Here is a 13,664-nt window from a genome sequence, read left to right as displayed (position 1 = left end):
TCTATACTAGTCGTTTGTGGGATTCTTATATGTCGATCTAGACCTGTGAACTGTATTTTAAGAATGTTGTGGAGAGTCATTATCGAACAGTAGATGAAGACATGTTTGAGAATAGTCAAAACTAATGAGAGCAGCGGCCACAGGAGAGGGTGGCTGTAAGGGGCACAGGAGAATTTTCCTGCAGTGATGAAACCGTTCTAATGTCTCGATCAGGGTTATACATAGTGCAATTTACCATAAGCAAATTATACCGTAATTTTTTTTTTTTTTTTTTTTGAGACAGAGTCTCACTGTGTTGCCTGGGCTAGAGTGCCGTGGCATCAGCCTAGCTCACAGCAACCTCAAACTCCTGGACTCAAGCAATCCTTCTGCCTCAGCCTCCCGAGTAGCTGGGACTACAGGCATGTGCCACCATGCCCGGCTAATTTTTTTTTTTCTATGTATTTTTAGTTGTCCAATTAATTTCTTTCTATTTTTAGTAGAGACGGGGGTCTCGCTCTTGCTCAGGCTGGTTTCGAACTCCTGAGCTCAAACAATCCACCCGCCTCGGCCTCCCAGAGAGCTAGGATTACAGGCGTGAGCCACCAGGCCCGGCCTATACCGTAATTTTTGAAACATTGAAATTAAAATGATATTATTGGAGATTTTTAAAGTGTATCTTCCAGTGCTTTTACATAGTTAAGAGCTTTGCTAGGCATCCAGATTTATTCCAGAATCTTTTTTTTCTAGTTACCATTAAATTCTGGCAGTTTAATTCGCTGTGGTAAGTGCATGGTGTTAAGAGAAGAAATATTTGCTGATATATGTGTTGTCTTTTCTTAATAGCTGCCTGTTTCTGCCCAGCTTGGCCCCTCATAATGCCCCTACAAATAATGCCGTCGCAACAGGTCTCACTGATGGGGCTGTGGTCAGCGGCATTGGTTCTGGTAAATATTATTTTCCTTTTGCTTAGGAGATTTCTTTTTCCCAGTAGATTATATTTTATTTAGAGTTTACATGCTTTTATTGGCCTCTTTTTTTTTTTTTTTTTTTAAATGTAAACATGTCAGCACAAACTCTCTCATTGTTGTTTTTCCATTTTTACTTTAGGTGAAAGATTCTTCCCTCCTCCATCTGGCTTAAGCTACTCCAGCTGGTTTTGTATTGAACATTTTAGTTCTCCTCCAAATAACCACCCCGTCAGACTTCTCACGGTCGTGCGCCGAGCAAACTCTTCTGAGCAGCATTACGTGTGCCTGGCTGTAGTTCTGTCAGCAAAGGACCGATCTCTGATCATTTCCACTAAAGAGGAACTACTCCAAAATTATGGTCAGTATTCGCTGTTTCTGTTTTTAGTTCTTGATTACAGAAGTATGAAAACTTTAACATTTGTTTTTAAGGTCGATCCGATAGATCCTTTTCAATTTAAATTATGATAGCATAGAACAGGTTATATGAAATCTAGAATGTTTACCACTGAATTTTAAGACACTTCCAAAGAGACTTAAAAAACAGTGAAGAGAGTGCCAAGTAAGGACTCATCTCTACTTGCCAAGAAATCACAGCTTTTGCTAGGAAAGCAGGTTGCTTGTTTGATGTATTTTGGTAAGGATTATCATTGGCTGTGAATTCTGCTTAACTAATTAATATTCATAGAGCACCTGCCTGCCATATGTGCCACACTGTGCTAGACACAATAACATTTCAGTTACTTTATTCGTCACTTCACCTTCCAGACTTAAAAATACCATTTCATAATCCTCATTCCCTCATTCCCTCCAACATGCCATAACCTTACCTTGCTATAATATATCCTCAAGCTGAAGACGTTCATGAAGATCTTTCTAAATGATGTAAATAACATAAAGTATAAATCTCAATATTTGCTCTGAATGGAAGCATTTGTACGTAATGTACTCTTTTTGAGTCGTCGTCTAATTTTCTTTGAAGTAAATAAGATAATATCACATTGATTGGCATGTGGTTGGTACTCAGTAAATATTAACTGAATATGAATTTTAGCTTTTCAATTAGATTGTGAGGTTTCTTAGTATTCTTCACGTGCCTAGCGCTGAGCTAGACATCAACATAATTAATACGTTAGAATTCTTGTTATGACACTGGATTTGCCCCTTGATGGCATTTGGTCCTGTTGACTTCTTCCTCCTAATTAAAACTTCAGTCTTACAGTCAGGGATACCCACTCTTTTGTTTGTTCGCTATTTCTCGAACTTCACTTTCGCAATAGCTTTCTTTTTCCATCTGCCCCTCAAAATTAGTATTCTCCAGGGTCTCACTTTTGGTCTTTGTACTCAACCTGCTTTTCATGGGGAAAAAAATCATTGCTTTGTGTTGCTTTAGGTTTTTTATCCCAGGAAAAAAAATCAAAATTTTTTTTATTTGTTCATATCCCAAGCTTTGTCTTCATATTTCCAACTACATATTAGATCTCTCCATATGAATAGTCTTCCTCTCAATATCTCAGATTCTAATGTTTCTTCTTTATGAAAGCTACAGCTCCTTCTGTTTTCCTGTCTTGGTGAATGGCACTACCACTTAGCCCAGTTAGAAATCTTCAGTCAAATTGAAAATACCACCTTTTCCACTGTCTTCTTATATTATACCTCCTTAATCCTTCTCAAATCTTCCCGTCCTCCCTGTGCCCACTGTCACAGTATTCTTTATCCCTTGTCTGGACCTCATAGATTTTAATTTTTTATCTTATGTTTATCTGACTATTCTACTAGAACTATAAGCTTCCCACAAGCAAGATTATTATCTTTGTAGTCTAGCCAGCCCTACCACATAAAACAGTGCGTGGAATGCAGTAGGCATGCAGCTATTATTTAAACATATAAATGCATGGATGAGAAGAAGTGGATGACCTGAGAAAGAAACAATGAGAAAAGTAAATACAAATGGAGAATTTGGAGAGAGTCTAGAATCTAATGCAAAAGTTAAGGAGTAGATCCAGAGATACGTTTTAAGCTAGGAAAATACTAGCCGTATATCATTTTTACCAAATGTAGTTTGTGAGACTGCTGTAGTCCGTATATGCTTAGAAATGATAGTAACACATACATTAGTCCTGCCAGGATCCATCCTCCCGACAGCTGCACTCCATTAAGATGCCTGGGCAATTAAGAGTTGTTGTAAACCAGTCAGCTCACGAAGATATCCTGACACACCACTCAGTACTGGACATGTCCTCGTTCAAACCAAAGTCAGAAAGTGAAACTCTCATAAAGTTTTCAGAAGTAGTATCTTCTTCAGTTCTCAAGAAGATTTGTAGTCTATTAACCAAGGAAGTGAGAGGAGAAAGTTCTTTGTTTCACCCTTACATTTCTCTTTACTTTCCCATTCCTCTGTCCACAGCACCAGACCTTCCAAAGCTGTTTGACCCTGCTTTCTGCCTGCTTTATTCAATTCCGTTCCTATATAAAGTCATCTTATAGATAAGATTTTACCTGTGTAATAGTCTTAACTCATCAACAGTTAATGACAACTGTATTGTCATTCTAAAATATATGTATTTTTGGTGTTTCAGCATATGCATACATTTTAAGATTGCAAAAATAAAAGTTACTATTTTATTTGTATTTCCTTCTTCATGTAATTTAAACTTCACTTTCAGTACATTTACTTGCATGTACCTGGACTGGAAAATAATGGGTCTGCTTGAAGTTATATGGTTACAGATCAGCTCTTCTTGGTTTTTTAAAAAATGAGTCTTTAACATCTAGCTTTCTACTGCCGTCCTGCCCCCTTTTGAATACTTAAAAAAAATAAATTTTTAATTAGCTTAACATTAAAATTAAATTAATATGAATCCATTATTTCTTTGTACAGTCTAGTAACACACTGGATAGCAGAAAGAAGCCAGAATGGTGTCAGGAAGCGATTGTAGAATGTTAGCAAATCAGAATATACTTATATATGTGGGACAGAGTTGTCTGATGAAGCAGGAAACTGGGATCCATGAATACCTGTTCTGTGCCATTATCTTCTTACTTCCAGCTGTTGTTGGTGAAGGCTCTGGGCAGTACAGCCACAAACTAGTAGCAGGTAGTTGTCCCCTCGTATCATTGAGCATAGCACTTAGCAAGAATAAACTTTAAATTTTCTTGGTTCTTTTTCTAACTTACGCTGTAATCAGACAAATGACAAAAAGCTATAATACATTACTGTTGACTACAGATACAATGTTGTATAGATGTGATAAATAAGCAGATCTCTACAGCTTACTTACTTGACTCAAACTCCCCATTTTTCCCTCCACCGAGCCCTCGGCAACTACCATTTCATTCTTTGTCTCTGTGACTTTAACTATTTTAGATACCTCATGTAAGTGGAATCATGCAGTATTTCTCTATGACTGGCTGACTTCACTTAGCATAGTGTCCTCAGGGTTCATCTATGTGGTCACATATTGCATAATTTGCTTCTTTTTAAGGCTGAATGGTATTCTGTTATATGTATATACCACATTTTCTTTATCCAGTCATCCCAATTTCAATTCTTTTGGATAAATATCCAGAAGTGGTATTGCTGGATCATATTTCAGTTCTATTTCTAGTTTTTTGAGGAACCTCCATACTGTTCTCCATAGCAGCTGCACCATTTTGCATTCCCGCCCACAGTGCATAAGGGTTCCAGTTTCTCCACATCTTCAGCAACAGCCATTTTTGGTTTTTTGTAATAACCATTCTGACAGGTGTAAGGTGGTGGTTCATTGTGGTTTGGTTTGCCTTTCCCTGGTGATTAGGGATCTTGAGCATCTTTTCGTATCCTTGTCTACCATTTGTGTACCTTCTTTGGAGAAATGTCTATTCAAGTCTTTAGCCCATTTTTTAATTGGGATATTAGTTTCTTTACTATTGAGTTGTAGTAATTCCTTATATATTTTTGAAATTAACCCCTTATCAGACACATAGTTTGAAGATATTTTCTCCCATTCCGTAGGTTGCCTCTTCACCCTGTTGCTTATTTCCTTTGCTGTGCAAAAGCTTTTCAGTTTGATATAGTCCCACTTGTTTATTTTTGGTTTTGGTGTCAACTAGTCTCTTTTTAGTGTTTATCATAACATTATGTTATTGTCTGTTTTATTTCATTTATTTTTTACTTCATCCGCTATTGTAACTTTATTTGATTATAACTACATATGTCTCTTGAGCAGAAGAAAGTTAAAATACCTCCTAGGTTTTACTTCTTACTACAGATAAGTTTATCGAATGAATAGTATATCTTCATTTGCATCATCATTTTATTTGTTTTAACATAAAGTCAAAGCATGCTGATCTAGACATGAATAATTGTTAGAATAGGGATGACATTGGAAAAGATTTTTTTTTTTTTTTTTACATCTTCTTCCCCTCCCCCCCTTTATTTTAGTTGATGATTTTAGTGAAGAATCCTCATTTTATGAGATTCTCCCATGCTGTGCTCGCTTTCGATGTGGAGAGCTCATAGTTGAGGGACAGTGGCATCATCTGGTTCTGGTGATGAGCAAAGGCATGTTGAAAAACAGCACTGCAGCCCTCTACATCGATGGACAGCTTGTTAACACTGTAAAGGTAAGCACACACGCACTTGTAAATCTACCCACTTTACGAGATAGTTTGGGGGGGTGGTGTGTATTTTGTAGGGTTATTTTTAAGGTTACTATCCTAATTTTAAGTTGACCTTCAGTACCCCTTTGAATATGTTAGAATCATGTGGCTAATTCTTACCGCTTTATTAGGGAGGAAAATAACTGAGGGGTTGTGGGTACTAAAGAAGTTACTGAGTGTGTCCGAGCTTAACCAGGTTGCTAAGTGCCTTTTCGTAATAGAGAAACCAGCTGAGGCCGGGCATGGCGACTCGGCCTGTAATCCCGGTGCTTTGGGAGGCCAAGGTGGGGGATCCCTTGAGGCCGGGAGTTTGTGACTAGGCTGGGCAACGTAGCAAAACCTTGTCTCTACAAAAAATTTTTGTAAAAACATTAGCTGAGTGCCCATAATCCAAGCTACTCAGGAGGCTGAGGCTGGAAGATCCTTTAGCCCAGGAGTTCAAGGTCATAGTGAGCTATGGTCACACCACTGCACTCTAACCTGGGCGTCAGGGCAAGACCCTGTCTCTTAAAAAAAAATTTAAAAAGAGGAAAAACCAGTCGAAGAATTCCTAGTAACTGTGAACACACTATTCTGTCACTTCATTTTTACTATTGTAATTCAGTGCACAAGACTCTGTATTTCTTCAGAGCCAGAATTTTTTTTTTCCTTTGTTTTCAGATCACCCAGCTTATTATTCCCTTAGGTATTCAGGTTACTGTTTGTTGAATGAATGAGTACATAAACATTACTCTAGATAGCTCTACTACGGTATTCAGACCAGAGAGAAGAGAGTTGAAGTAACCAGTAAAGAAACAGATGAAGTTACATTTTCTAAATCAGAATGAATGTTCCTAGTTATTTTCTACAGAACTCAGCAAGCAAACTCTTAAAATTCTTCACATTGTAAAAGATAGTATCCATTTTAGAATGATATCACTTAAAAGAAGTAACAAAGGCAAAGTTTGTCATTTTGTGTGAATTAAAGTTTAAAATCACTGAGACCAGCAGCTTCTTTGAACACATTTCCTTCCTTAATGATAACAATATTTTATGATGACATTGTGTTTCAATATGATAAGCCCTACAATGCACCTCATGAGGATAGTCATTAACTTTTTGTATGTGTGATTGCATTTGTAGATTTTGTAGTAGGTTGCTCCTTTTGTGTGTGTGTGTGTGTGTGTCATTGAAAATAAAAATATTCTCAGGTTCTGGAATTTAGGGATAGGGAATTTATTAATATATTTGCATCACCATCCCTGTGAGTAGTCACAGTACTATGAAATCAACTTTAGTTCACGCGCTGGCCTTCACATTCCTACTATTAACATCACCAAGAATTGTTCTTTAATATATAGAATAATAGATGGGATCTGAAGCCTAGACGATGTTACAACAAAATAATCGTGGAAATGTCCTTCATCCCATTAAGTCAGCAGCCCCCAACCTTTTTGGCATCAGGGACCAGTTTCATGGAAGACAATTTTCCACAGGGCGGGGGGTAGATAGGGGATGGTGTTGGGATGATTCAAGCGCATTACATTTATTGTGCAGTCAAACCTCTCTGCTAATGATAGTCTTTATCTTCAGCCACCGCCTGAGCTCTACTTCACACCATCAGGCGTTAAATTCTCATGAGGAGCGTGCAACCTAGATCCCGCGCGTGCGCAGTTTACAGTAGGGATCACGCTCCCGTGAGACTCTAATGCTGCTGCTGATCTGACAGGCAGAGTTTACGCGGTGATGCGAGCCATGGGGAGTGGCTGTAAATACAGACAAAGCTTCCCTTGCTCACCAGCCACTCACCTCCTGCTGTGTGGCCTAGTTCCTAACAGGCCACAAACCAGTACAGGTCTGTGGCCCAGGAGTTGGGGACCACAGCATTAAGTGACAAAAGCTGCCTAAGTAATAAAAGCTGCTTCTGATAGAAAAAGCAACTTAATTTCCTTATCTCTTATACTCTACCTAATTATACATTTATATAAATGAATGGAATGATAATTTAGGCAGCTCATTAAACAGTAGTGTAATTTCAAATCTGGGAATGTCAATCAATAGTGGTTAGTACTTTACATTGAGATTAATATGTAAGAGTATAAATTGCGGTGTGCATATAGACTATTCATTTTTCTTAATATTTTTCTAGTACTTTCCCCCTAGAAAACACTTTCATCAGTAATTTTGGTTAATAGACTCACATTGAAGGTAACAGCTATTTTTAAGACTACTTGAATTCCATAGTGGAAATCTCCCTTTTTTTATATCAACACTAAAATTTCAGAGAAGCATCATTAATTTGATATGCAGGCCAACCAAAAATATCCCTATATTTGTCGGCATTTCTAGCATTAAAGAGTCTGTGTTAGAGAGCTGGATAACAAATTTTCAGCTGCCAGATTTGGTGCATAGTTACAGACCCCTGAATCTTGCCCTACCCTGATGTTCCATAACCCCAGATGTTTTCGTTCATTTGTAAAGTTGCGTAACTTTGGGATAATGAAAATACACAGCTGAAGTAGTTATTTTTTTGGCGAAAGTGATTTTTCACATCTCACAGATTTGCTTTTGTCTTTCTTGTAGCTTCATTATGTTCACAGTACTTCCGGGGGTTCCAGTTCTGCAAATCCCCCCATGGTGAGCACGGTCTATGCCTACATTGGCACTCCACCCGCCCAGCGCCAAATTGCTTCACTAGTTTGGCGCCTGGGACCCACTCATTTTCTAGAAGAAGTTTTACCTCCTTCAAATGTTACTACCATTTATGAACTTGGACCAAACTATGTTGGAAGTTTTCAGGCTGTATGTATGCCATGTGAGTAACTTATTCTTAGTTTTTGAAGTTTTGTGACACTTAACTCCTGCAGTATTATAGACGTGTGTGTGTGTAAGGTTGTTCGCACGTTGATCTAGGAAAAGGGTCTTCTCCAGTTTTCTTCAGCTCGATCCCATTGACCACTTGTAAAATACTCTCCTCCCCTGATCACACTGTACTTTCCTGATTCTTTGTCTTTATGCTGATCACTAATTATTCAGTTTCTCTTACTGGCTCCAAGATGTACGCGTATACATTCTAAGAGTCTAGTCTAAACCCTGTTCTTTCTATAATTTTTCCTACTACATGAAGCAAGTTAAAGCGTAGCTAGTCTTACTAAAGGAAGAATGGATTGGTTCAGTAAATGCACATATATTCTCTAGATTAGACCACTTAACATTTCTCCTCATCTCTTTACTCCTACAGTCCACTTTTTGCTACCTTTTCGCCCCCCAAAAATTTAGAATCAAAGGTACTAAGGTTAAGCTGGCAGTTCCTTTGTAGTACCCCTTCTAAATGATATCTTTTATTCCTTTGTTCTGATTCTGCCAAGAGTCTCAGACAGGTTAGGAAAGGTATATTGTAAATGGTAATAATCCTATGACTTAGTAGCTTATCTTTTTACTCATATCCTTGATTAAATCAAGATAGTATCTGATAAAGAGCTAATACTTACCAAGCACTTACTATGTGCTAAGTTAATATGCAAGAAAGACATAGTTGTTCTGAGCCCTTCACGTGTATTTATTCCTCTCAAAATACTATAAATTAGGTACTGTCATTATCATCCCCATTTCACAGATGAGGAAACTGAGGCACAGAGATGTATAAGTCATCCAGCTTTTAAGTGATAAAGGAATATTCAAGCTCAGGTCATTTAACTTCAAAACTTGTGCTCTTAATGACTCTGTTGTGTTGTCTAGAATAATACAGGCGTCATATAGGAGCGCTCTTCTTGGGGAGGGGACACAATGCTGCAAAGCTCAGAGGCATCTATTCATTTGCATCCCTTTTTCCTTTGAATCTGGGAGAAGGTGTTTTATGATTGGGCAGATAACAGTTAAAACGTTTTCTATTCCTTTGCATTATGCTATTTGTTAAGTGTATTTTAAGAGTAAAACTCGGAATTAAAGCTCTGTGACTAGATTTTTTTGTCTATTTTCTAATTAAACAAATGAAAAGCCAAAAATTAAGTAAAATAGTTTTTTAATTTAGTTCCCTTAGTCCACTTTAAAAGATTTTTCAAGTCCGCCCATTGAAAAAATGATAGTAAGAATAAAAAAAAAAACTTGTGTTAGGATAAGGAGAATTACTAGTGATTTAAAAAGAATTATTCTTGTTTTGAAGGTAAAGATGCAAAATCCGAAGGGGTCATCCCATCCCCTGTGTCATTAGTACCTGAGGAAAAGGTGTCCTTTGGCCTCTATGCACTGTCTGTGTCTTCCCTAACTGTGGCAAGAATCCGGAAAGTGTATAACAAGTTGGACAGCAAAGCCATTGCTAAGCAGGTAAGCAGAATGATTTCCCAGTAAACTCTGACCAATTCTTACTGGGAACGTACTTCAGAACCTCCTACAAATACCGTGCAGTTACGAGTAGTTGCTAAAAACAGTGCCTTTCGTGTATTGTTCGTGTTTGGTTTATTTGACTTCTAATGTAAGCCAAAACACATTTAGATATTCAGCTTCATTGGGAAAAGTGACAGTATCTTTCTGTTAATGAGCACATGATTTATATTAATTCTTGAATACTGGCAATTAAATTAAACTTTAGAAAACTAAAGAAAAAAATCCCTATTTTTAAGGCTATAACTCAGGAGCTCTTGTGTCAGGCACCAATTGGGTCAAGGCATAACTGTGAATAAGAAGAATGCCTGCCTTTGTTTCTTCCATTCTAGTGGAAGAGACAGATGATGATAACTGAGCAAATAACCTAATCATAAAGTACGTTAGAAGGTGATGAGTGCTATGCAGTAAAATAAAGCAGAGAAGGGGGAGAAGAGAGAAGCTTCAAGTTTTAAATATGATGGTCAGAGGAGGCCTCACTGAGAGGGTGAATTTTCGGCAAAGACTTCAGAGAGATGAGGCATCAAGCCACAGGAATACGAAGAGGGGCACGTACGCGTGGGTTTGAGGGTATTTTGTATTCCAGGAATATAAGTGCAAATGCCTGAGAAAGCTCTACACACGCCTACCGCAGAGGCACCTGCGGGTGGAGCGAAAGGAGAGAGCCTGGGCAGTAGGAGAGGAGCCCAGAGAGGCGATGGGCGAGGCCAGATTGTTTAGGATTTGCAGGCAACTGTAAAGACGCTGGCCTTTACTGAGACAGGAGGCATCACAGAGTTCCAGATATGGTGGGAAGTGTTGTAACTTCCATTTTAACCAGGATCACTGTGACGACTTCTGTGGAGAAAAGATCGTAGAGAAACAGAGGCAGAAGCAGGGAGACCAGTTATGAGGCCAATGCAATGAATAATTCCTATGAGCGATTTTGGTGGCCACGACTGAGATGATAGTGGTAGTGGCAACACGTGATCAGATTTGAGGTGTATTTGAAGGTAGAGCTGACGGTTTTTGGTGGTGGAATGTGGATGGGTGTGGAATATGAGAGAGTCAAGGGTAAGTCCAAGGTTTTATTCTTAAACAATAAGGAAAATGGAGTCGCCTTTTCTGATTTGGAGAAAACTACAAAACTAATAGATTTGGGGGGAATGTCGAGAATTCTGTTTTAGGGAAGTTTGACACGTGTTGTATGGGACATCTTAGTAGAGATATCGACACCATTGGAAATATGAACCTGGACTTCAGGGGAGAAGTGTGAGTTCCATGGATATTCACACGTGGTGTTTAAAGCCATGAGACTGTGTTTTCCCCACAGCATAGATGTAGATGGCGAAAGAAAGCGTTAAGTACCGAAACCTGGTACATGTCAGTGTTGTGGAGTTGGGGAGAAAAAGAAAAACCAGAAGAGAAGGCTGAGAAGTAACAGTGTGGGAGAAAGGGGAAAAACCAGAAGGGTCTGGTGTTGTGGAATCACTGTGGCAAGTGTGTTAAGCCATCGAGTAAGATGAGGGGTGAGGACTGACCATGGGGTTTAGCGACGTAGAAATTCATTGAGCTTGAAAAGCCGTTTTGGCTGCTTATCGGAGGCAAAGCCCAGGGGGAAGGAAATCAAAAGAGACTAGGAGCAGTAAGTATTGACAGCTTTTGTGCAGAGGTGTGTGTGTGTGTGTGTGTGTGTGTGTGTGTGTGTGTGTGTGTGTTCGTTCCTTAAGGAACTCTAAGGAACATAAACTGCCTAAATTAAATGTTACGTGAATGATAGAACTAAAGCACTAGGGTTACATTTGCTTTGAAAATAGATCCTGTGTGTATGTACAAAATTTAACATTCCTTTACACAGGCGTGTTTCATCTATTGAATTCTTGAATAATTTTATGGCAAGTTCACTCAGATGTGGAGTAGAGCTAACGTTCGCGAATCAGGAATACCGTGCGGCAGTGAATGACGACAGCCTTTAAAACACAGTAGGATTTCATTCACAAAGACCCCGAAGCTGTGTCCCAAGATATCCTTGCCGTCTGTGTCCCAGTAGATTGTGTTTAACTTACTTTCTGTGAGTTTCCACACTTTGGAAGTGTTTGTACATTTTTAAAAACGATTGCTCTTTTTTCAACATTCTGATAAGGGAGGAGAAGAGAGAGATGTTACCAATTACATGTTTGGTGTCTTTTCCATTCAAAGCATTGAGACTATTCTGTAGTTACATTATTTTCCTTTCCTATTCTCCAGTTAGGCATTTCCTCCCACGAGAACGCCACTCCTGTGAAGCTGATACACAACTCAGCAGGACATCTCAACGGACCTGCCCGGACGGTTGGGGCCGCTCTGATTGGATACTTGGGTGAGTTAAATTATTTTTGTTGTTCCAGACTTCTTTATTTGCCTGCAGGTTTGCACTCACTCTGCCTACTTGAGGGGTAGTTTTTAAGTTCATACTTTATAGCATTGACCTGTAGTGTTCTTGCAATATTTAGAGATTAATATCACAATCTCAAATTCCACTCAACTTTAAACACATAACCTTTCATAAAACCCTACCATTTTCCTTTTGTCAGCACTGATGAGTACTAACTACACACTTCTATGTAATTTTTCGGTAAACTTCCAACTACATTTAAAGGCAGGTGTTAAAATTCAGAACTATTGGCCGGGCGTGGTGGCTCACGCCTGTAATCCTAGCACTCTGGGAGGCCGAGGCGGGTGGATTGTTTGAGCTCAGGAGTTCGAAACCAGCCTGAGCAAGAGCGAGACCCCGTCTCTACTAAAAATAGAAAGAAATTAATCAGACAACTAAAAATATATAGAAAAAATTAGCCGGGCATGGTGGCGCATGCCTGTAGTCCCAGCTACTCGGGAGGCTGAGACAGGAGGATCGCTTGAGCCCAGGAGTGTGAGGTTGCTGTGAGCTAGGCTGACGTCACGGCACTCACTCTAGCCCGGGCAAAAGAGTGAGACTCTGTCTCAAAAAAAAAAAAAAAAAAAATTCAGAACTATTGTTGATTGTTTCGTGGTTCGGTATGGCAGTGGTCTTGCTCATGAGAGCTTCCATTCATAGAAATGAGCTAAAAATAAAAGCTTTGGAGTATAAACACTGTGAATCTGAGGTATGATGATGCCACTGCACTTTAGCCAGGGTGACAGAGCAAGACTGTCTCAAAAAAATAAAAATAAAAAAAGAGTCTAGAGCTGATGGACATTCTATAGAACCTTGTACATAATGTCTGCTTTAAAAGAGTTGATTTTTCGATTGGATAGAATCTTGAGACATAATCCCATCAGGCCATCCAGAACCTTCAGATCCAGTGATTATGCCTTTTAATATATAAATCAGTAGATAATATTGGGTCCTTTTTAGATTAACAAAAAATGTTATGTTGGTCAGAATCCCACATGTTTATCAGCCCTCGGCAATTTTTATTGTCCCAGTGATATGCACACATCTTTGTTTTTCTTTTTTTGATAATATTGCATTAATACAGCAGTTCTCTTTATTCCAGAGGACATAATGGTTTTCTTTTGTTCAACAAATATTTACTGAGTACTGCTTTGTGTCCTTTTTCCAAGCATAGCAGTGCCCTGGGATGGTGGAAAGAGCAGTGAATGAAAAGTTCAGAGGTTTAGGTTGTAGCCCCTTGTCTGTTACTGTGTGACATTGGGCCAGACATTTAAGCTCTACGAACTTCGGTTTTCTTATCTATAAACTAATGATACTGGCCCTAA

General features: G+C 38.8%; 1 protein-coding gene across 1 annotated transcript in view; it reads left to right on the top strand.

Moving 5' to 3' along the window:
* WDFY3 (WD repeat and FYVE domain containing 3) overlaps window positions 1–13,664 on the top strand; it is a 208,769-nt gene that overhangs the window by 114,487 nt on the left and 80,618 nt on the right. Inside the window, exons 18-23 of the mRNA XM_012647224.1 lie at window positions 826–926; window positions 1,090–1,308; window positions 5,371–5,552; window positions 8,151–8,382; window positions 9,730–9,890; window positions 12,174–12,285. Coding sequence (XP_012502678.1) covers window positions 826–926; window positions 1,090–1,308; window positions 5,371–5,552; window positions 8,151–8,382; window positions 9,730–9,890; window positions 12,174–12,285 — 1,007 coding nt within the window. The remainder of the gene's footprint in view (window positions 1–825; window positions 927–1,089; window positions 1,309–5,370; window positions 5,553–8,150; window positions 8,383–9,729; window positions 9,891–12,173; window positions 12,286–13,664) is intronic.

Source organism: Propithecus coquereli, unplaced genomic scaffold (assembly GCF_000956105.1).
Source record: "Propithecus coquereli isolate 6110/MARCELLA unplaced genomic scaffold, Pcoq_1.0 Scaffold26, whole genome shotgun sequence".
Lineage (NCBI taxonomy): Eukaryota > Metazoa > Chordata > Mammalia > Primates > Indriidae > Propithecus > Propithecus coquereli.
This window is presented reverse-complemented; position numbering and strand designations above follow the sequence as displayed.